The sequence below is a fragment of the Jaculus jaculus genome, chromosome 5, assembly GCF_020740685.1.
Source record: "Jaculus jaculus isolate mJacJac1 chromosome 5, mJacJac1.mat.Y.cur, whole genome shotgun sequence".
In the NCBI taxonomy this organism is placed as follows: domain Eukaryota; kingdom Metazoa; phylum Chordata; class Mammalia; order Rodentia; family Dipodidae; genus Jaculus; species Jaculus jaculus.
The window spans coordinates 175,695,457-175,719,119 of NC_059106.1; the positions used below are offsets into that span (position 1 = coordinate 175,695,457).

General features: G+C 45.4%; 2 protein-coding genes across 2 annotated transcripts in view; one reads left to right on the forward strand and one right to left on the reverse strand.

The window, feature by feature from the left end:
* Positions 1–801: 801 nt before the first annotated feature.
* Positions 802–13,838, reverse strand: Fam166c (family with sequence similarity 166 member C). Its single transcript, XM_004669354.1, has 4 exons — positions 13,765–13,838; positions 3,851–4,124; positions 2,637–2,749; positions 802–946 (listed from the first exon to the last, which is right to left on the reverse strand). The coding sequence occupies exons 1-4, from the start codon at positions 13,836–13,838 to the stop codon at positions 802–804; spliced, it is 606 nt and encodes a 201-aa protein (XP_004669411.1).
* A 5,286-nt stretch (positions 13,839–19,124) lies between these two features.
* Positions 19,125–23,663, forward strand: part of Otof (otoferlin) — a 111,040-nt gene continuing 106,501 nt past the window's right edge. The window contains exon 1 of the mRNA XM_045148768.1: positions 19,125–19,288. Coding sequence (XP_045004703.1) covers positions 19,210–19,288 — 79 coding nt within the window. The 5' untranslated portion in view covers positions 19,125–19,209. The remainder of the gene's footprint in view (positions 19,289–23,663) is intronic.

The window sequence follows — 23,663 nt, forward strand, 5'->3', positions numbered from 1 at the left end:
AATTCCTTTCCATCTGTGATAGTTTTGATTGTCAACCTGATTGGATTAAGAAATGACTAGGGCATGAATGAAGCATACCTTTAGGTATGCCTATGAGGGTTTTTCCAGAGGATTAACTGAGGGAGAGAAATCTACCCTAACCTATACACTGGCTGGGGTCCTGGACCAAGTAAAAAGGGAAAAAAAGAAAAAGCCAAATAAGCATTCTGAGTAACAGCATTCTATTTTTTATTCTTCCTAATCTATGGAGATGTGAATAAGCAGCCTCCTGTTGCCATGAACAGGAGATTGCCAAGCCTTCCCTCTCCATGATGGACTATATCTCCTGAGCTGTGAGCCAAGGTAAACCTTTCTTCCTTTAGTATTTGGTCTCAAACAATGAGAAAAATAATTAATACACCATTTCACATCTAGTGCAGTTGTTCTGGGGCCACATTACCTCTTCAGACTGGGATAATTGGGTATATTCAATTATACTAGTAGAGTCAGTGGGAGGTTTCTGTATCTGAGTGATCTGCCCCGTAGGCAGATTTACAAGCCCCACTTTCCCTATGCTGGGGAGCAGCTGGTTGGCCCACAATAGCTGGACACTGCTTCTCCTTGGCTTGAATCCCCCAGGCTAAGCTCTTCTACCGTCTCCTTAAGACATGGTATTGAGTGTCCCTTGGGGACACTTTCCTGCTGTGGTGTATATCCCTAGGATCCAAATAAGAGGTGTGTGGGATGCTTGTGGCTAAAGATTTTATTGCAAGCAAGCCAACCTGGTCAGGGTCCAGATTCCCAGGCACAAGCCACGGGATCTCATGCTCTGAACTCAAAGTAGCAGTCTCTCTTCTGTCGCTCTTGTGAGGAGACCCTCTTCCCTGATGGGAAGGTCTGATAGGTCTTCAGGTTGTCAGGGGACACTCTTAAAAGATGCCATTTCTTCTTTGGGCACAGAGGAGGCCTGAGGGTAAAGATGGATTTATTGTGAGGCAATGTGCCTAGAAGGAGGGAATAATGTCCATCATAACTCCACATGCCCACTTTGGCATGTGGGCCTTTTATCAGTATGCTATCTGTTAAGTTATCACAACTTGTGGGGGGGATGACTTGTATTTGCACAGTGATTCTGTGGTGAAGAATGAAGCCACAGGCATCATATCAGTTTGATGTGGATTCTGTCCCTGTCTCCTACTTAAAATTAGCCCATATAACAATAGACTGCTGTTACTATTACTCTCCTAGCTTTGTTTTGAGGGGTGAATGAAGTTACGCATATGAAACATTTGAAATAAAGTGGGACAATTAGTAAACACTCATGTGTTATGAGAGATGACAGTGGAGATGATGGTGGTGATGATGGTGAAGGTAATGATAGTGATGATGGTGGTGGTTGAACTCCAAAAGGTGATAAACACTCTTGGCTACAGAGCTTATCACTGACCCTCTTCCCAATTACTTGGTTTATCATTTGTGCCAGATCTGACACTGTCATCAGCATAAGCTGCCATGCAATTTGGAGAAGGAAAAGGTCTAGGGACCTGAAACTTCAAAGGGGGCACATCTGGCAAGAAGATTTAAGGAGGAGACCTGAAATGTCTCTAAGTACATACTGGCTCAGAGCTAACCCACTCAGTAGAAATGGTCATCCCAGAGACTAGATTTGGCCACAGGAGACATGGATCTCTTTCCAGGCTGGTTCTCCAACCACCAAAGCCCCTGAGTCCAAGCCCCTGAAGCCATCACTAGACTTCAACTATCCTATTTTACCAAACATTTATTTGTCTTGCAAAGAGGCACTTCCAGAGGCAGTGAAATCATGTCTGTAAATCTGTTAAACTGTGTGGTAACATCTTCTGCTTATCTGTAGTAGGACAGATGGTAGGGCTGGGGCTTCTGAGGCAGGCAGGTTAGAAACCCCAGTTCTGTCTGTTCACTGACATCCTAATGTCTCCTCCCCAGACAAGAGAGGGAGTTTCTAGGATGGGGTTGGGAATGGGAAGAAGCTACTAGCTATCACCCTAACCCAGCCAGAGGGCACCTGGGAGTAGCCTTGTGATCTCTATTCCTCTGTGACAGGAGAGAGCAACACTGTCTGAATTACCTTCAGGGTAGAGCAGGCCTTTCCTGGGGGAAGGAGCTCTCCAAGATAGCACCATATGTGAGATATTGGCTGTAATGAACTTTCATATTTTTTATCTGGCTAGTTGGGTTTTCAAGTATTTTCAAGTCCCTACTGAGGGTACAGATTCCCAGCCTTCTTAGACTGAGTCAATCTAAGTGATCCTGCATTTCACTATTCAGTGTAGTGTTTTGTAGGTCCACCAGAGGGCAACAGCAGTGCCGAATTTGGACTAGTGATTGTAGCTATGAATCCTTCCTTGCAGGAAGAGTAACCTCGAGATTTCTGCCAGCAAAGGTTATGAAGTGTGCGCTCATGCTCCCTGTGCACGTGATGGGGAAAACGTTCTTCCTGGTTCTGCCCATGCAGGTTGCAAGTATCTTTCTCCCTCCAAAGGCTGGTGGAGCCTGGACTCCCTTACTCTGCAGCTACCTCTCTGCACAGCAGGCACTGGATTTTCTGTTTGGGTTCTCTGCAGGTGCCCCATGGATATGTGTTTGTTGTCAGCAGAGAGGAAGAGAAAGCCACTCACAGGTCAGTGGGGAGCGGGTACCGTTCTCGCTCCTTCACAGGCAGCACGAAGTAGGGAACACGGGGGACCATGCCAGTCTTGTCCAGGTAGTATTTCCGATGCTGCTGTACTGTCTATAGCTCCACCAAAGAGACAACAGGTTATCACTGCAGTCTGTGCCAAGCAGGGGGGAGGCAGACTTTAATGCCCCTGGTGAAGTCTGCAGAGTTCCTGGGGACTAGCTCAACTGCTAACCTATTAGTTTCCTCTGAACCTCAGGTCTAATGAGAATATTGATGTCCACATAGTTTTGGCACAGAGAGTAAATGAGACAGGAAGCAGCTAAGACAAGGCCTGAAATCCCAGATCAGTAGGTTCGTGCCTACCTACTATCCACATAAGCATAAACATGTTGTAAGCTTGGTAGTATCTGCTCCTGCCTCCTTCCCTCCTGGACAGGACATGTCTGTGTGAGAGTCAAAATGGAAGGAAAGGCTGCCACAGACCTACTGAGATGGCCCCCAGACCCGCTGAACCCAAGGGCATTGTGACATCTTGCAACTGAGGTGGCCACCTTACTTAGACAAGTTCCCTGCCCTGGAACCAGGTAGCATATAAATACTTGCTACAAAGCTGGGATGATGCCTAAAATAGAGTCTCAGGAGTGTAGCAGAGAATGAGCCCTCATTGCTACAAAGGGGACAACAACTGGCTCAGCACCATGCACCTGTGATGAACTAGGGACACTTCATGAGCTAGAGGCACAGAACAAGAGCACTGAGGATGTGAGTGGATACCTTTCACTCCTTCTTACCCTCATGTGCAGGTTGGCACAATCTGGGGCGAGATTGACCTGGGACACGCTCTTGGGGATATAGGGATTGGGATGGGTCAGTGGGCACCAGGGGGCTTTTATGGGGACCCCTTTGCTCAGGTATGATTCTTCTCAGGGTGAATCTTCAGCTGTTTTCACAGATAAGAGATGAACAGAGGTCCACAAAGCCAAGAATCCATAGAGGGTGGAAGATGAAGGAAGGGATAGCTCTAAAGGTTTTCCACTCCACTGGCAATGGGGGTGAGTAGGACAGAGTCATGGAAATCCCTTGGATAGGGGAGGTTTCTTCTGGCTTCTACACTCTGAAAAGGTAAATAAAGTTGTTTTGCAGGGCTCCTAGTCTTCCTTGTGTAGGACTTCCCAGGCTGAGGCTGTGCCTGGGGCCAGGAAAGCAGTTTACCTGGTAGAAGTCAGTGAGTTGGCTAGAGCGGTTGCTATCCAGATTGAAGCGAGTGTAAGTGGGCACGTGCAGCCAGCGGTCCCATGACTGCAAGCGTGCAATCAGCATCCTGCTGGGGCTGGGGGAGAAGATGGTTGGGAAGCGGCCACCTCCACTCAGGGCCATAAGGCTCTTCTCCATGGCTGTATTGCGGTGGTCCTGGAAGTACTTGAGGGTGGTGGTGCCATAGGGGGAGCCAAAGGAGTAGGCCACGCCAGGGATATGACCTTGGTACCTGCAGTGAGAGTGGGGGAAAGGGACATGTTCTAAGAGAAACCCTTGGAGAGATCCTAGGTCCCTCTGGCTGTTAGAGGCTTTTTATGGTGGACTGGCCTCATCACTTCTTTGGAGAAAGGGCAAGCCTCTGGGCCTCTTCCTTCATGCAAAGGGTTTGCCTAGATGACATCTTCCAGACTAGAGGTCTCCCAGAGGCCAGAACACCTATGTGACCCTGAGCCAGCCTGCAGAAAAATCACTCCCACACTGGGCCTCAGAAGGTGGAGAAATATCTGAGAGGTGAGTTGACAGGAAATATTCAGCTGCTTGTAGCCATGCCTAATCTCCTCATTTTCCTTGGAAGCAGGGAAGCACACGTTGTTCTAGCCTCCCTGTCTAATTCTGGAATTAAGTATTTCTATGGTCCATTCTCTGACATCAGCTCTTATTCCTATTTCTCAGTTAACTAATACATAGGGGATTAAAGAAGATATGCTGGTAGTCAGATACTGTCAACAATCAAGAAAAAGATAAAGCACCAAAGGGAAACATAAAGAAAGGGCTGCCTTACTCACTGAAGAAAGCATGGCCTTCTACTGTCACACTAGCCAAATAGCCAGCCAGGTATAAGGCCATTCCTTTCCTAGCTTGAAGGAACTTGAGAAATAAGCATTCAAGGCTTTCTCTAAAAGTAGTGTTCAGTGACAAAATCCTGTCAACCAAGAGGCAACTCAAAAGAAATAAAAAGAAAACTCAGTTATGTAGAAGCTCTATGAGAATGAGGGGTGGTAATCTTCAAATCTATTCAAGAACACAACCAGGAATAGCAACCAGGTGAGTGCTGCTTGCAGAACAGAAGTAAATGTTTCAAAACCTGTCAAAGTAAAAATAAATTTAGCAACCAAAATTGAGAGGTAGGTGGAGGGAAGATGGGAGTGCATTTACTAAGAATGTCTCCAGGCAATCAACCCATGCCATCAAAATAGAAATATCATTTAAAAAATAGCATAGTGTCTCTAAGTCTTTGATGGTTTAAATCTCCTATCTTCCATACCTCTTAGGGTGATCTTTAAGGTATTAAAGATATCTCTTGTGATGAATTGAATTTATCTAATGTCTACCAATTCTTCCATTTTATTTTAGTTTCCTTCTCTTAAATTCTAATAAGGTTAAATTTCATGCTTTTCAATTTGAAATAACAAATTTGATAAGATTGTATTTTGCTTTCCTCTATCTTTACTTCCACCCTCCACCAAGTCCTTTTTCTAAATATGCACATCAAGATCTGGGGTGAGGTTCACCAAATGGTAAGCTTGAGTGTTTAGATGTGGGGAGATTTATTGCTTTCTTCTTTGCATACATATCACCTTTTAAAAAGAGAGTCTAATTGCATTAAAAGTCACTTTTTTGGAAACCAACTAAATGCTGATACTATGCTAGGGTATGGGAACCACAAATTCTTACCCTCTGGTAGGAGTTACCTTGTCACAGAGTATATCCAGCCTGCCATGCTATGCTGATATCAGCAATAACTAGTTCCAACTCAAGTTGGACCACAGGTTGGGCTCTTGTGTTCTGAAAGGCAAGGAGAGAAGGCCCACTCTCATGGGTAGATATTAGTAGAGCTATGTGAAGGGATTTCCTTTCGGGTGAGTCATTGAGGAGGATCTCAGAGAAGGAATTTGGGAAGGATGGGGAGTGGCCTGGCTGCAGCCCTGGGTCACTTCCTAGTGTTGGTATTACCCATAGTTTTTTCTTTTCAAGGGAAAATCTTGCATGCTTTATTTCATTTGGGGAGACCTCATCCATGAGACCTTCAGCTCTCACACACTGCAGATGCCTAGGTCTATCTTTGGCCTCATCCCTTCTCCTGAAAGCAGATGATCATGCCCAGGTGACCCCATAGGGACTTAGCCTGCTCTTCCTCCTGCTCCATGTTATAGCCCTACCTTGGCTAATCCTACCCTACCCACCTTTCACATAAGCCTGATACTTGTTATCTCTTCTCCATTACCCTGAACATTCTGGTTTCCCTTAGTCCTGCACAGGTATCCCCAAAGTCTCTATTGTTGCCCTTTTCCTTCCCATTGCTATACTCACCAAAACAGCCTCAATTTTCTTAGAGACTGTCCTCAACAAAGTTCAACCCCTTGTAGCCTATATCCACAGAGGTCAGAGTGATCTTCCTCACCTACCTCCGCTTCCCCACAGGCAGTGGTACCTACAATTTTAGGGCTCTCATGGTTTGTCTCATGCCTCTGATCCCAGGAGTACTTCCTTTACCTGGAATGCTGATCCCCTCTTGCCCCCTGAGGATTTGCCACACACCTACTTGGAAAGAACCAACAGTCTTAGTTGCCTTCCCTGACCTTACCCTGTACCTACTCACCAGCTGTCCTTCTGGGCTCATATCCACATGTTTCTACAGCCTCTGCTCATCTCTAATCTCCCAGTCCTTAGCATTAGCACATGACAAGTGCTTCATAAATGTTCACAAAAGGAAGGAGAAGTCCAGAATCCTGGGGCACAATGTCCTGAGTCTGCCTTAAAAATGGATTCAGACCATCAGAGCACATGATGTATCCTGCTCACAGGGACATGGGGCTCCTCTGAAGAATGAAGCTGTAGAAATGTGACTTGTTCTTGTGATTCTTCTCCTCACCACCCCCAAGCTGTCTACCATGTTCCTCCTCTGTTCTCTGCCTTCCCACCTTCTCTGAATGCTGAGATATTTACATCCCAATTGAATAAAAGCCCCCTCCTCTGCAACACTCCTCCCAAATTCTGCCTGGCTTCCCTTCAGAACTCGTCACTCTTGTAGGTATGTGTGTATATGGGTTCACATTACTCAACACTCAGCAGGCACATCTTGAGATGCAAGGTTTATGTCCCTTGGATATTCCTGTATGTGTGAGCCTTAAACCTGACCTGCTCGTGCTCCACAGTAGACGTCTGCAGGCCTGTTTTGTTGGTCTTGTAAGAGATGTAACATTAAAGAGGAAAATCAGGTTTTAGAACTGGGCATCAAACTATCCTAATGACACTGTCTCACCTCTTTCTGACCTCTTCTTCTGCCCATATCCCTTCATCTACTCTCATGTGTCTCCACCCAGCTGCATACACACAAGCTAGGAGACATGCTGAGCCAGGCTCCTGGGCCAAGATTATAAATCCCATTGTGTGCAGGGAGCTATCCCATCCCTGACTCTTAGGACACTGGCTGGCCCCATAGCAGGCATTATAATTAATTACCATGAGCATCAGAGATCCCTTGAGCAGTCTTATTAACTAATTAACTTGCTACTGTTCAGCAGTTCCCTGTTCTATGTGCAGCTTCTCCACACACCATCTACAGAACACAGTTCTGATGGCATTCTTTCCCAGAGCAGAACCTGCAAGAACTCCCTACTGCCTATGGAGTTAAAAACAAACTGGGCCAACTGCTCAGTGACTCCTGATGTGGGCCTCTGTGAGAGGGCTTGTCAATCTTGTCACCCACTTTCATAACACAGTGTTTCTACTCTAGCCAAATTACCCTGTTTTGAAAGTCCATTCCTTGAGACCCTCCAATCTCAGCTTTTGCTCAAAACATCCTCTTTATCCCTCCCCTCTCCCATTCTGATCCTATCATACTTCCAGGTGCCTTTCAAGTATCCTTATTTCCATGAAGCCTCTTTGGATCTACCCCTACACCATGCCAACCCCCTATTCAACTGTCCACATTCTATTGTGTTTGAAACTATCTGAGCCCTTAGATTTTTCTTCCTTTCTGAATTATAGGCTCCTTGGGAAGAGAGAACTCTGTTTTACTCCTATTTGTGTCACTGTCATTCCCAACATCCAGTAGGTGCTCTGTAAATATTTATTGGATTGAATTGACAAATGAAGACCCACATTCCTTTCTTTTTTCTGAGGAGGTAGGGTCTCACTCTAGCCTTGGCTAACCTGGAACTCACTCTGTAGCTCTAGGCTTGCCTCAAACTCATGGCAAATCTCCTATCTCACCTAGGATTAAAGGTATAGACCACCATGCCTGGCAAAGGACCACCTTTGGTCTTGGGGCTGGAGAGATGGCTTAGTGGTTAAGCGCTCGCCTGTGAAGCCTAAGGACCCCGGTTCGAGGCTCAGTTCCCCAGGTCCCACGTTAGCCAGATGCACAAGAGGGTGCATGCATCTGGAGTTCGTTTGCAGAGGCTGGAAGCCCTGGCACGCCCATTCTCTCTCTCTCCCTCTATCTGTCTTTCTGTCTGTGTCTGTCGCTCTCAAAAAAAAATTTAAAAAATATTATTAAAAACTGGTCTTTCACTGGCACAGTGGAGAGCCATCCATTACCTATAAACTGTCCTAGCTTTCTGAACAGGCCAATAGTGAATTCTAGGGAGACAGCCTTGAGACAGAGGTTTTGGAAGGACTGAATAAATAATATAGGCTGTGGACACTGGGAAGAGAGGCAAGTGAGTGACCAGAGTCTTTTATGTGAGTGAGAACAGGCTATCTGGGGTGGGAGAGTATGTGAAATGGGACTGCGTACAGAGAAGAGACACAGGTAGTTTCTTAGAATCTATTGCTGCTTGAATCAGGGGTCACTTGCTGCTGCAGCTGGGGATAAGAATTGACAGAAAGTAGATGACTTCTAGAATCAGTCAGATCTTTCTCCTGTCAGCTGGGGGCTGCCAAGAAGAAGCCTATGATGGGAAGGTCCCACACTGAAGACTTCTTTTTAAACATGCTTAGGCCCATACCTGTCCTTTCTCACAAGGGAGAATTGAAATCACATGGAATCATAATTTGTTTTTGTCTTTTTTTCCCAGTACAACCAATGGCATCAGATCCTCTACATGCAGATTGAACATGAGTACTTATTAAAATTCCCTAGAAGAGTCTAATACCAAGGTCAACATCTTCCTGGGCAGATGTGCAACCTTTGTTTCATATCTCAGTATGTACTGGCCTGTCTTGGGCCACCTCTCATGTCAGGCCTTCACTAGAATGGAAAGGAATTGGGGGGCTGCAACAGCCTCCCTAGTTCTGTTCAACCCCTTTCCATTACTCATGAGGCCAAAGTCTAAGAAAGATGGCAGGTGCAGGTATTGGTATGCTATTCTGGCTCAGACCAGTTTCAGAAGAGAGCTGCTAAATTTTCAGGAATGTGCTAAGCCTATTTTTTTGAAATCTAGTGTTAAAGTTACATTATGCCTTCTGAATATTTGTATTTATACCCATGGACAAGTGCTGCTCTCAATCTTTGTCAGAGAACTTTTTGCAATGGGCAGCAGTTAATTCAGAGGCTCAAAACTGGTTAACGTGTTGATAAGTGCTTAGCCCTAAAAGGGAAAGCTATTTAACTCTCTCCAAGGGTCAGGAAACATCATGGCAAAGGGGGCAGTAAGATTGTAAGGGATAGAGGATGGGGAAGAGTACTATGAAATACTGTCTTCTGGGCATGATATGGCCATTGCACTGAGGAACTCAGTGGTTACCTGAACATGAACTAAGACTGGGCCTATCAACATTCTGCCACACATAGTGAAGGGGCTTATGAGATCCCACCCATCTCTGAGGAGCTATTGAGCTAATAGGTGGAGGGGAAGGGGAATTGTTTTTCTTCACTGGTGTAGCCAGTGATTAGTTGCCCATGATTCCCATACCCATGCTCATATGAGCAACCCTTATTAAACTCAGTGGGACACACACAGACAGACATGAAAGTGTGGGACTTAGGAAGAAGATGGAAGAGTAGGAGGGGAATAAGAGAGGGTAATGGGAGAATTGTGAATATGATAAAATACATGATATACATGTATAAAATGGTCACAAAATAAATTTAAAACTTAAGTTATATAAAGCTAAGATTAAACAAATTATATAAACAAAGACAAATGCTCAAAAGTTATCTCTTGCTAATTATTTTACTGTTGTCTGTCCTCTCTAGTTATGTCTGTCATTTTAAAACATTTGTTGAAAATTTTCATACATGTACATAATGTATTTTTTACATAAAGCTCATCACCTGGAGGGCCACCCACTCTGGAGCAGAATGTATTTTTATCACAATCTCCTGCCACTACTTTCTTATGTCTATGATATTTTACAGTGAAAACACAGTTGTCCCTCCTCACCCATGAGGATATATCTCATGAAACCTCAGATAGTACCAACTCTTGATATGCTTCCCTTCTATACATACATTTTTATGATAAAGTCTAATTTCTAAGTTAAGCACAATAGAGAATAACAATAACTAATGGTATAATAGGATAATTATAAGAATATATGGTAATGAAATTTATTTAAAACTTATAAATTATTTATCTCTGGAATTTTTCATTCCTAGTTTCAGACCACTGTTGACCTTGAGTAACTGAAATTGATGAAGCATCCTATATAATGTTGTGTCACTATGCACCTTTTCCAACTCACTTAGGGTCACCATGTTGACAGCCTAAAATCAGGTTACAGAGAAATATTTCCACCATAGATACATGTGAATGCTACAAATCAAAGCTTTGTCCTCCAGGGAACTTGTTGTTAATAACTTAATAGCACACTATTTGATGTGTGTGTCTGTTATGCCAGGAATCTGGGAGTGAGAACACAGCCATCTTTGTGTGACTGCCTCGCTGACAATAATGAGTATTGAATGCCATGGTTTAGGGTCCTAAGGCACAAGTCAGTGGTAGATGTGGGTGCAGTTGCCAGTCCAGGAAGATGGAGGGAGGGACTGGGTTTGTGTCTTCCTGTCTTTATTCCCGATGAGAACTGTGACCAGGAATGGGAGGCCTCAGGGGCAGAAGAAAAAGACCAGGCATGAATGAATGTATGGAGAGCCTGAGGTGTTATGGCTGAAGGTAGCAAACCAGGCAAGATACCACCCAGACCTGACTGCATGCAGAAGGTAGAATTTCACTGAGACTACTCTTATTTCTTAAAAAAGCCTTATAGCAACAAGGACTAAAATTAGCCATCCTGACCAACTATCTGAAGATTTTCATTATACCATCATTATCTGGTACTGCCCTTGGAGCCTAGCTTCAGGCATTGGACATAGTAGTAGTTTAATTAACAGTAATAGCTAATAATTGCCAAATGCTGGGTTTTATGCACATTGGTGGATTTAAGCCTCTGTTAGCTTGTACACTATTATCTTCATTGAACATATAAGGCAAACGGGTCATAGAGAGGATCCATAACTTGTTTAGGGTAAGGGAATGATGAAACTAGGATATGAACCAGGCTGGCTTGTTCCAGAGTCAATTTACTCTTCTCCCTCTCTACCGAGTGAATTAGGCCATGTGATAGGCTCCATGAAGGTTCAGTATAGATATTTGGGGAGAACTAGGGTATTTAAGTCACAAAACTTGGCTCAGCAACTTAATTGCTAATGGCCTTTTATAAGTTGTTCCTTCTTCATCTGTTTAATAAAGACATTTGTATAGAGGAGTTTGTAAAAGACCCAGCATAGACCTAGCACATACTTGAAAGATAACTGTGAGTCCTGGTTCTAACCCAGCTCTTTCATTACTAACATGTGACTCATTTAATACCCCCATGACCTCACTACCCACATATGGAACCACAAGAGGGTAGGCTGTGTATGGAGGTCCCTACAAAACTTTTATTCTCTGCTTCTGTGAATAAAATTGAAAAGAGGGTGATTTGAATGTCAGAGAGACTGGCCATTCTGTAAAATCTGTTATTAATGTTTGAAAATACAAAAAATAATAATTATCCAAGTTAGGCAGGGAATTCAAATTCTTTGGCAAAAACTGCCAAATGAGATAGTGTTCAGAAGCATGAAATGTCTCAATTCATTCCTGCTTGATGGGGACCTTTAGGGAAGCACATCTCTACATGAAGATGTAAGACAAGAAAGCAGCAAACATGGCTCAACCTAATCCAAGCCAGGCTTGAAGCTTGTTTTATGACCCACTTATTATCACGATTTTGAAAGCAATCTCAGGATAAGACTGGTACTTCAGGAAACTGCAGACAAGTAATGTGGATAGTGAGGCGTTATGGGGATTGTTTCTGAAACTTACAGTTTCCACCCTCTAGAGTGAGGGAATCATGGGGGTAGGGTTGCAGGTATGCCAGGCCTTGTCTTACAATATCTCATTACGGGAAGTTGAATTTCTAACCAGAGCATGTGGGAAAATTAAGAAAATAAAATATCAACAAATAAAACCAAACCTCAGGATGGACACCCAGAATGTTGTATAAACACCACTAGCCACAGCTAGAAAGATGAATTTGAATTAAACCTTAAGTATTTACTGTTAGAGCCAGGGCTGGTAGGGCAGGCTTGTAATCCCAACACTTGGGAAGTTAAGGCAAGAAGCATTCAAAGTTTCAGACCACTCTGGACTACAGAGTAAGTATAAGGCCAACTTAGGCTACCCAGTGAGACCACATCTAAAAACCTTAATTGTCAAAAGAGAGCTGGAAGTATAACTATAATAGACTACTTGCCTACTGTGCACAAGGCCCTACATTCAATTCACAGTTTCTCAAAAAGAAGTATTTATACCAGATTGGGAGTTCCTCAAGGAAAGCCTCACATTCATTTGTCTCCATTTCCTAGCATCTTGTTTTTTATTTTTATTTTTTATGTTTTTGAGGTACGGTCTATATCTAGCCCAAGCTGACCTGAATTCACACTGGAGTCCCAGGCTGGTCTTGAACTCACAGTGATCCTCTTATCTCTGCCTCCCAAGTTCTGGGTTCCCTCACATTTTCCTGGCACACCCTGAGCACTCAATGTCTCAAGTGAATAAGAGAATGAATAGGCAAGTGCTAAGGCAGCTGTTTCAACACTCCTAGCTTTGCTTTGGGGAATTGCAATGACTTTGCAAACTAGCTTTGTCTGGTGAAAGCCAAAGTAGCTTTTGAGAAAGGTCTTATCCATGGCTGGGCTGGATGGAAACTTGTGCCCCAGGCTGTAGCATAACTACTGCTGCATGCACTGTCTCTGGAAACGCTGTTAATAGGATGGTCTCTCCATGTCTTACTTATTCTCCTCAGATACAATCCACACCACTAATGATGCATTGTGTGGTTTTTCATTTTGCAATATGTTCAGTTTGCATAAGAAAATATGCGTAAAAGTCAGTGGATGATACACATTGCTAACCAACCACTACTACCCTACCAGATTCTGCCAGACTGTACCCACCCAGTCTAGTCCTTCCTTCAGCCCACAAATACTAGTCTCACCTGAAATCCTCCTGAGCTGCCCATCCCTCACTTCCCTTCCTCTGCACCAGACTGCTTATTGGTCCAAATCCCAGAGCCCACATGTATTTTCATCTCTTCCCCCTTTCTCATCTTTGCCTATTCACTCAAGGTCCGATTATCCTGGGCTGTTTCTGGGCCAGTTCTCAGTCATCTACTTCTTCCCCAGTCTGTAAAGTCCCACCACCTGCAACTGCCCCCTGCCTGCTGTGATAGTGCAAAAGCAAAACAAAACAAAGCAAAGCCCCACTGGAAGGTCACCAAGCCGGGGGAGGGAGGTGAATTGGCATTGCAGGGTTCCTTGAAGCCTTCTAGGTGTGAAGATGGAGTTTCCAAGACTCCAACAGGTGAGTGAAGAAGGGGGGCCGTAGGAGTGTCTTTGGGCTCAGTCCCACAGTTCAGGTGTGCCAGAGTGTGTGGTGGCTTACCCGGGCATGAGGGCGGGGGGCACAAAGGTGGCATTGAACTCAGTCAGTAGAGTGCCCACACTACGAGAGGCCATGGTGGGTGCGGCAGGCCCAGGAGCTACAGCTCCGCTCAGCTCAGCCCAGCCAGACAGTAAACCGCCCGCTAGTCACCTGGCAACCGAACGCCTGGTAACGTGAGTTCGTTTTGGGACACTGGATCCTTCTCACAGTGCCGTCTTTGGATAGCCCACTCCAGAAGATGCTTCTCATTCCCACAAGCTCTGCTGTTTAACCTCCTCCCCATTCTCCAAGTCTCCTTAGCAACCTTGGCGTCAGCGTTACTTCCATGTGTGGCGCTCAGCTGCTAGTATATGGAGAGGCTTAGCTGAATCTTCTAAATGTCCTACCTGCCATGAACTCTTGGTGACCTGGCTTTGACACTAAAGTGAGAAAGTACCCCGGAGAAAACTGGAGGAGGCTCAGGCCTAGGAGTTGAATGATCCCAGGAATCCCAAGAGCCATCACTCTTTAAGGTTGCCCACAACATCTTTGTTCCCTCCGCTCCATAAAGTGACTCCTCTCAGCAGGCCTGACTTGGTGTGTTTTTCTTGGCCCTGTTATTTATGTGTGTAACTGTTGGAAAGAAAGATATTTTTATCAATCTCTCCTTTCTCCCCTTGAACTTCCTCTTTCCTTCCTCGGGTTCCTCAGACTGCTCTACAAGAGTAGTTTTGTAAGAAAGGGCAAGCTGTGCTTAATGACTTTCTAGAATGAGGTGGGAAGATCTCAAGTTTGAGGATAGGCTGGACAATTTAGTGAGATACTCTCTGAAGAAAGGAGAGGCTGGAGGGGAAGTTGAAGTTCAAGTTGGTAGAGTGCTTGCCCAGTATGCACAAAATCCTGGGTTCAATCCCAAAGCACCACACAAGCCAGGTATGGTGGGAAACACCAACGTGCAATCCCAGCACTTTGGAGGTAGGGGCAAGAGGATGGGAAATTCAAGGTCATCCTCAGCTATATAATGGGTTCAAGGCCAGAACCCTGTCAAGAGAGAGAAAGGAGGAATGGGGGAAGAAAGAACAGGAAGAAGAGAGAGGGAGGAGAAGGAAGAGAGGGAGGAAAGAAAGAAGGAAGGAAGGGCAGAAGGTGGGAAGGAAGGAAGTCATCACAAAAATAACTGGGATGTGGTGTTAGGGTTTGAATCTGACATATCCCCTACAGGCTTATGTTTTGAAGCTTGTTTTTTAGTTAGTGTGTCTCCTCTGAGAGGTTGTGGAACCTTTTAGGATGTAGACCCTGGTTGGGAGAAGTGGGTTAATAGGGTCTGGCCTTTGAAGGTTATACCCTGCCTGCTGATTCCAGCCTCACTCTCTGCTTCCTGGTCCACTGAGATATGAACAACCTCTACCTCACACCCCTGCCACCATGAACTGAGCTGTTTCACCATGCCTTCTGTGCTACAATGGACTGAAAATCTCTGAAACTGTTGGCTAAAATAAATCTTTCTTCCCATAAACTGTTTCTGTCAATTATTTCATCATGATGTAGAAGTAACTAACATAATGTATCTGCAGCCCTGCAGGTCATTCTGCTCTACAATCTTTAGGGTTTATGTTCCCTCCAGAAACCAAACCTTCTGAAGCCCACGTGTGATTTGATTTATACTAAGTCCCTCAGTGAGGCTGACTGGATCTTCATAGTGGGGCTTCTCAAGTCACCCTCACACCAGCCCTGGGGCATGTGTAGGACAGGGCCAGGGAAGCTTCTAAGGTGGCATGCTCCTGTGACTTAGATCCAAACATTGCCTCCCAGGTAGCCATTAGGGACAATTAAGAATACCAGCAGTATACCTTCACCACTCACAGTTAATTTCTTGTCATGCACAGCTGGCCTGTAAATGGCAGCTGATAAGACCACAAACGCTAATGAGCTCACAGGATGCCACTGCAATCAGAATTCTCCAAAGTTGTTCTCTGACAGATGCTGTTGAGACTGGGAGAGCTACATGTTTGCAAGAGGCACACATACAAAAAATAAATGAAGTCTACAACTTGGTGGAAGAAATGCCCCCCATCCTTTAGAAACTAGTTTTATGTATATTTCCTAAAGTTTCCAGGGAAGGAAGGTATGTGATACACTAAGAAAAACATTAGAAAAAATGTTGAGTAACCCTTTGGTCCAGTGTGACATACTCCAGGATGGGCTTCTGTTGACCTCCAGCTCCACCAGGTCAAGCACCCACTTCCCCATTCATGGTGGTCCAGCTAGTCCTGTTCATAGACACATCACTGTGTCCACTGGTCTAGATTCTAGTCCATCTGGCTCTTCTGTTTAGAGTCTGGCTTAGACTAGCCTTCAGAAGGATCAGCTGACTTATCTGCAGTGTGCTGAATGGAACTGCTGCTGCTTTTCAAATGTGGAAATAAAGCTGCGTAGGGCAGGTTCCTGGGCTTTTTCCTAAAGTTGTTCAGGACTGTAAGAGGCTTCCTGAAATTTTCCTCTTTTAGGAGAGAATCTCCAAGGGGTCCCAAAGAAGATAGCCTCCTTTTTCTGTTGAGTATCACCAAACCTTACAAACACATATGCAAAATGTTGGTGAATTTGTTTTTATTTTGTTATTTTTAAAAAAATGTAAAGTTATTTTTTATTTGAGAGAGAAAGAGGCAGAGAGAGAGAGATTAATTTTTTTTTTAATATGAGAGAGCAACAATACGAGCGCATAATAGAATTGGTGAGCCAGGGCCTCTAGCCACTATAATTCAACTCCACACGTGGGCACCACCTTGTGCCCATGTGTGACCTTACATGCTTGCATCACTTTTGTAGCTGGCTTACGTGGGATCTGAAGACTCAAACATGGGTCTTTAGGCTTTGTAGACAAGTGCCTTAACTGCTAAGCTATCTCTCTAGCCCTTATTTTTTTTTTATTTTTAAGGGATATCAAGCTTACCTGTTTTTAAATTTTTTTAGCTATTTGCTTGTATTCAATAAGTGTGTGTGTGTTGAATGGTATGTTCATGCCATGTTGCATATATGGAGATCAGAGAACAGCCTCAAGGTGTTGGTCCTCACTTTCTACTTTCTGTGAGATAGTGTCTCTTGTTTGCACTGCAAATGCCCTACTAACAGACCTGAGAACTTGAGAATGCTCCTGACTGCTTCCCAACATGTTGTACACATATTGGGATTACAGACATGTGTACTATTTTTGACCATTTTTACATGGGTCCTAGGGATCCAAACTTCAATTGTCAGGCTTGGGCAGCAAGCAGTTTTTTTTTTTTTTTTACCACTGAGCCATCTCCTTAGGCCAAAAAATACATTGTCTATGAATTCTCTGATTTAATATAGTTAAATATAAGTGTTGTAGTCAGCTTCACATTGCTGGAATGAACATCCAAACCAGGTACAGTTTAGAGGAGGAAGGAATTTATTTCAGGTTTATAGATCCAGGGAGAAAGTTCCATCAATGGTGGAAGATGCTACTTCCATACATCCAAGCAAAGAGAAACAACTAAACAGTCCATGAAAACCAAAAGAAACAAGCACAAAAGGGCAGCAAGCAGGAACCTGCCAGAGCTCAGACTTCTCTCTTATTCTTTTCAGCTGAAGTCAGATACACCCCCAAATATACCTTAGTGCTGGACCCCAGGATCTGCTCCCCCCCCCCACTTGACATCTCCTCTAGCTAAGTGGCTGGAGATCCAAGTTATAAGCTTTAATAAAACACCTGAATCTATGGGGGACATACATTCAGGCTACCACAATATGTGAGAAAGAGAGCAGAAATTGAGGGAAGGAAGAAGGAAAAAGAAAATGAACATCATCCAAAAACAGAACAAAACAACAAGGAAACAAGTAGGAGGGAAGAAGTCTCTTGGTACAGCCTGCAGGTTATTTGGCCTTCAGAATTCAAATGGAGTAACTTACCATGCTGCCAATATTTAATTTCTCTCTTGTTAAACCTTTAGACTCTTTGGATAGATCACTAAGCTCATCCTTTCATACTCTCAGTATAAGTTGGGTATCTCATTTTGGGCAGGGACCCTGTAAGGCTCCTGGGTACAAAGAGGTTGTGTTTCAAGATTTTCCTAGGATCAGTAAGGAGGTATGCAAGTGGAGCAGCCCCAGAACAACTTAAGATGTAGTTGCGAAGGAATGGACCCCTGATGAGCTGAAGCCAAGTCAGGAGGTAGGGCTGGGTCAGAGGGTATTCTACCAAGAGTGAATGGCAAGAGTAAGAGTGCAGAGGGCCTTGCATGGGTCCCAGGATCAGAGGAGCCAGCTCCTATGATCACTTTCCTTGTAAGCCTCTCCTGGAGAAAGGAGAGGCAGTCTTCCTTTGTTCCTTGGAAATTCGTATACAGATGTCCTTTTCTTACCTCTAGTAGCTGAATAAAGTGGGTCAGCTCTCCCCTTACTGGAAACCACACATCAGCCATGTCACCTCCCCAAGTTTTCTTTGTCCCAAGCCTGGGATGGAAAGGTTGGTTCGCTGATCCCTACATACTGCCTTAGCATAACAGTAACTCCTATCATTTACATGGTTAGGCATATCCAGCCATAATGAACCTGATTACCAATTTCCCTTAAGGCAACAGCCCCAGCCTCTGGAAATTAAGATCCTATGGTTTTGGGATAGGAATCCAACATCTTAGGGAACACGAACTTAGGATGGAATTTGGTGCTCAGGTACACTACTCCTTCTGTTAAGATTCATTTCTGAAGGACTAGCTCCCAGGCATCTTTCTGATTGATGCTGCCTTGCAAAGACTTCTTTTCCAGCTGGAAAGACCTTAGTGAGGATTTCCAACTGGCAGTGTGATCCATCCAGCATAGACAGGCTTGGCCCATCCAGATTCCCTGAGCCCTTTGGGTACTAGCACCCCTGGTGGTCAGCTGAATGAAGCAGAAAGTGGTGTGGTTCACACTCAACACATTAATTTCCTGTGCATAAAGATCATGAAGTTCCCCATCACTGAGCGAAGGGATGCCCCAGCCTGAGACCCACCTCATCCATGCTTATGCCTACTGCCATCTTTTCTCGCTGGGTGGGAGAGTTTGCTTACCACTGCTGAGGGGTGGGAGTCTCCACTCGGGGAGCCAGAAGACACCTGAAGCTGGACAGGGCTTTATCTGGGGACCTGTGATGCTAACTAATGAATTCTGCCTGTGTGTACACTTTCAGGCTGCTGGATGGGTACATAAAGAGCGCGCGCGGGCGCGCACACACACACACACACACACCACATGCTGGGCTGACAACTTGGAGGGGCGGGGCTGACAAGGCTGTCAGGCTCAGAGAGAAGCTGGAAGGAGCAGCTCAGCTCCGTTGCCTTGGTCTCTGTGGGCAGCATCAAGAGGAGGAGGCAGCAACCACAAAAGGAGGGCAGAGTGTGAGCTGCGTTCCACCAGCTAGCTCCTTCCTTTTCTCTGTCTGGCAGTTTACAGACTCTCATCACCAGCATGGCCTTGATCGTCCACCTCAAGAATGTTGCAGAACTTCGGGGCAAAGGTGACCGGATCGCCAAAGTGACTTTCAGAGGTAGGGAAGTCCCAGTCTTAGAGGGCCCCCAGTTCTGCAAGCTCACCCAAGCCTATGCTCTGGAGGCTGATGGGAGCAAGGCTAGGCTGGGAGGCTGGGCAGTAAAATTCTTGCAGGGATGCTAGCCATGAGGCTTATCAAAAGTAGCCACCTACCCCTGGCTTTGAGTTTCCTAACCATGATTTCCCTGTGTTTTTTTCTGGTCAACATGCCAGTGTCCTATGATGCAGTCTTTGCTCAGTGAGACAGCAGTAGAGGGCCCCACTCTTGGGCTCAGAAAGACCCAGATAGAGGGGCCCAGTCTTGCAGAGCATTCCTAGGCTCCCACCTTCCCTTCTACTCCACACAGAATGGTTTCTGTGTGTGTTAGACAGCCTCTGTTTATGGAAGACCCATGGCAGCCAGGGGCTTTCTGGCCCCAGTATGATAAGATGACTATTAGCTTTTCTCAAACCTATGGTGTTCTTGGGATCCTGGCCTCTCCTCTGTTGACTCTCCCTACCCTCCTTCAGCTCATGTGCTCAAAGACCATTTCTTATGCCTTACTGTGCACCAAGCCTGGGGGTAGAGAGAGGGAAAAGGCTACAGACCTGAAGCTGAACATGATGCAGGCTTTGGCCCCAAAGAACCACATTTAGTAGGGCAGGAGCACCCAGTGAGTAGACAGGAAGGACATAGGACAGGTGTGTGATACAGAGAAGTTGGGGACCAAAGCATTCGTGCTGGGGCATAGCAGTCAAGGAAAACTTCCAGGAGGAGGCAGTGCTTAACTGCAAGCTGAGGGACCAGCAGGGGGAGCCAAGGAGAGGGAATGTTGACAGACTAAGCTGAAGAAACAGTGTGCCCAAGGCTAGGAAAGGAGCTAGAACCAGAGAACACAGATACTGCATCAGCAGGAGTCCAGAAAGGGTGCAAAAGATATGGTTGAAGAACCAAGGAGGAGAGGCTGAGCTTTACTCAGGGTAATGGACAGATCCTAAAGAATCAGGGAGAGAAAGGCAGGGCTAGGCCTTCCTCTTTTTCCTACCCAACTCAGCTCCTCTGCTGGGCCACAGCACAACCCTCTGAGCTGGGGGTATCTCAGCAACTTCTGATTAAAGGTCGGTGTACTTCTCTCCAGCATGGCCTCTTCTCTCTAGAGAGGTCTAAGAGTAGGATGGAGTGGGGTTACAGGGAAAGCCACAAAGGAGGTATGGCCCAGGTAATAACCATAGCTGTGACTCTGCTGGGAAGAACAAGTAAGGCATGGCAAGCTCTGTTACTCCCACAAAGATGTTCAGCAGAAGCCCCAGGAAATTTTCATTAACCCCACAAACCCTGGGTTGCTCAACTGTCATCTTTATTCACAGGGCTGACTAGAGGGGGAGGTCATGGCCATCTCTGCCAACAGAAGGAGGACAGTCAGAAGGGACTGGAAGAATGGGCTAGTCTCATTGCTTCCTGTACCATCTCAGTGGCTACCTTCTCTGCATGTCTTCTCTGGAGCACCATAGGTCTCCAAGTGCCTCCTGCCAGCTTCTACTGGCTTTAGGAAAACAAACCCTTTCATTTGTGGAACACAGCCCTGTACACACACATGACACAGTATTTGACTGCTTAGCTTCAGGTTGTTGTGTGGCTGCAGATGTGACTGGCTGGCCCAAGCTGTGTATGACTGATCACATTTGTAGGTCTACAGGGGTCTAAATGGAATTAGTGGTGTAGCAAATAGTGGCCCCAGCTTTCAGGACCTCATTCTGGTTGCTCAATCCTGTAAGCTTCTCTATCTCCACCAGGGGCTACTGGGGATAAACACCCTATCCATTGGAGACCTACCCTTTTCTTCTTTTCCTATTTTGAAGTGCTGGGGATTGAACCCAGAGCTTCCTGTATGCTAAGCAGGCTCTCTACCAGTGAGCTACATCCCAAGTCCTCTTTTCACTTTTTATTTTGAGACAGGGTCTTGTAAATTTCCTCAGGCTGGCTTTGAACTGACTCTGTAACTCAGGTAAGCTCTGAACTTGCAATCATCTTGCCTCAGCCTCCTGAGTAGCTGGGATTACAGGCCTGCACCATTAGGCCTGGTTTCCTAATTTTTTTATGGGGGGGTTCAAGGTAGGGTCTCACTCTAGCCCAGGCTGACCTGGAATTCACTATGGAGTCTCAGGGCGGCCTCAAACTCACAGCGATCCTCCTACCTCTGCCTCCCGAGTGCTGGGATTAAAGGGGTGCACCACCACTCCTAGCTTGGTTTCTTACTTCTTCATTGAACTTTCAGGCTAATTTCCCAGGAATTAGACTATTTGCAGCCCATGACCTCCACACTGGATGGAGAAATCCACTTCGAGGTTCTACACTTGAAGGTAGCCAGAGGTAGAGCTCCTGGAGCAGGGGACTGGGCAGCAGGAATGTAGGAAATTAATGTTCAGAAAAATCGCTTATTACAACTAGCCACTAACTTGAATATCCAGCAGGTGATAACTGTACGGCCAGCACCAACAATTCAGAGGGAACTGACCCATACGGCCTCTCCTGGTATGAATAACCAATGTCCAAACCATGCTTTGCAGGAAGAAAACAGAAAATGCTAAGTTGCTAGAGTGGTTCACTGGCCCCAGGCTCCTAAATTTTTTAAGGGAAGCCCAGTGCCAGGTTAGGTGATGGACAATCCTAGCACCAGGAGGTGAAGGAGACATGGCCCCTGCCCTGACCATTGCTATCCCTTTGGATTAGACAGAAGATACATGGAAGCATGAACTTCATTTAGATTTACATACATAATTGGCTTCCATTTCTAGTAACAAGTGGGAGAAGGCTCTCATCGACAGTGGGAGAAGTAACGAGTGGAGAAGAAGCTCCCACTGCATTCATAGGCCTATGGTCTGCAGGAGTTGATGGTCTGTGAAGGAATTACCTCCAGTGCAAGTGCCACTAAAGGAGGAATATTAGCTTCAGGTTTCTGCTTTTTTTTTTTTCACTTCAACTCTAAAATAATCCCTAGAGCCACACAACACACAGGCAAACCACCTCTGAGTTCCTCTGTCTACTCAGTGGACTATAGACTTCCTCTGAGCCTTCTTGTCAAGACAGAAGGTAGAAGATTCTTTTTGTGAGAAGGTGAAAAAGGCTGATCTCCATGTGATCACCTGGACTGGCACAAAGGATCACTGTAGTAAGGCTTCCTTTGGAGGTTCATCCTCACTCCCTTCCCTACACCCCAGCTTCTGTCCCACTACACTAAACTTCATCCAGTCTACAAAGACGCCAGCCATTTTGCCCCTCCCACCCATGAGACTTTGTATTTCTTAGGCCTAGAATGAGCCCATCTTCTACCTTGGAAATTTCCATTCATTCTGTGCATCCTTCAAGGCTCAGATCATATGTCACTTCCTCTGGGGAGCCCTCCTTCTGTAGCTCTGCCATGGTTTGTTGTTCTGTAGGAACAGGCCACACTTCTGTGAACTCACCATTTTCTAAGCACTCTCCAGACACAACAGATTTTAGCTAAGCTCCATGCTAAGTACTAGCTCATCACCAAGATGAATAAGAAATGACCTCTGTCCCTGAGGTCTTCACTGGCTTGTTTGTTGCTTGTTCCTGAGAGAGTGTCTTGTGAGGCCCAGGAAGGTCTCAAACTCACTATGTAGCTGAGGATGATCTTGAACTCCTGATTCTCTTGCCTCCTCTTCCTAAGTGCTGAAATTATAAGCATGTACCACAGTGTATACACCCTTCTTTTCACTGTTTAATGTGCTTAAATTCTTCTACATGGCTCTGCCAATCTGTGGCTTAGTTTCCCAATTGTGAACTCCACCAGAACTTTCTATCTGTGAGAGATTAAGGAATTAGAAAAGGCCTGAGAAGCCAAGAACCAAGAATCCTACCTTAGCTTTTCCAACTCAGGAGAACTTTCCAGGACCCAGGGGTTACTGATCTCATGCTCCAGAAAATGTTGGAGCAGAGGAGAAGTCTACCTCCAGTCCTCAGGAAGGAAGCAGGGAAGGCTGACCATGGACTCCCCTTCAGTGAGGGACTCTACAAGGCACAGAAGGATGACAGAGCTACGTAGGGTCTCACAACTCAAGAGGAGAGAAGAGACATATGATCATAATAAAAACATAGTACAGGATACTTAGGAGCCAGTGGCTATGCTGGAAACGGGGTAGAGGGCAACAATGCTTAAAGCATAATTGCTTACTCAGAGCTATAGAGGTCAGGGAGGGCTTCCTGTAAGGAGAGGCAAGGCTGGATAGAAACAGGTTTTAATCTAGGTCTTGAATGGCACTTCTGCTTGCACATGAGGAGGTGCAGGAGAGATGGGAAGGGTTGATGAAGAAGGCAAAAACATTCTCGGTGAGGGGCTGACAGGATCATAACCCACAGGAGAGACTCCTAG

Coding starts and splice junctions, on each gene's coding strand:
- Fam166c (XM_004669354.1), bottom strand. CDS start 13,838: ATGGCCTCTCGTAGTGTGGGCACTCTACTGACTGAGTTCAATGCCACC. Junction 4,125..13,764: donor CCCCCCGCCCTCATGCCCGG/GTAAGCCACCAC, acceptor CTCTCACTGCAG/GTACCAAGGTCATATCCCTG. Junction 2,750..3,850: donor AACTCACTGACTTCTACCAG/GTAAACTGCTTT, acceptor GTGGAGCTATAG/ACAGTACAGCAGCATCGGAA.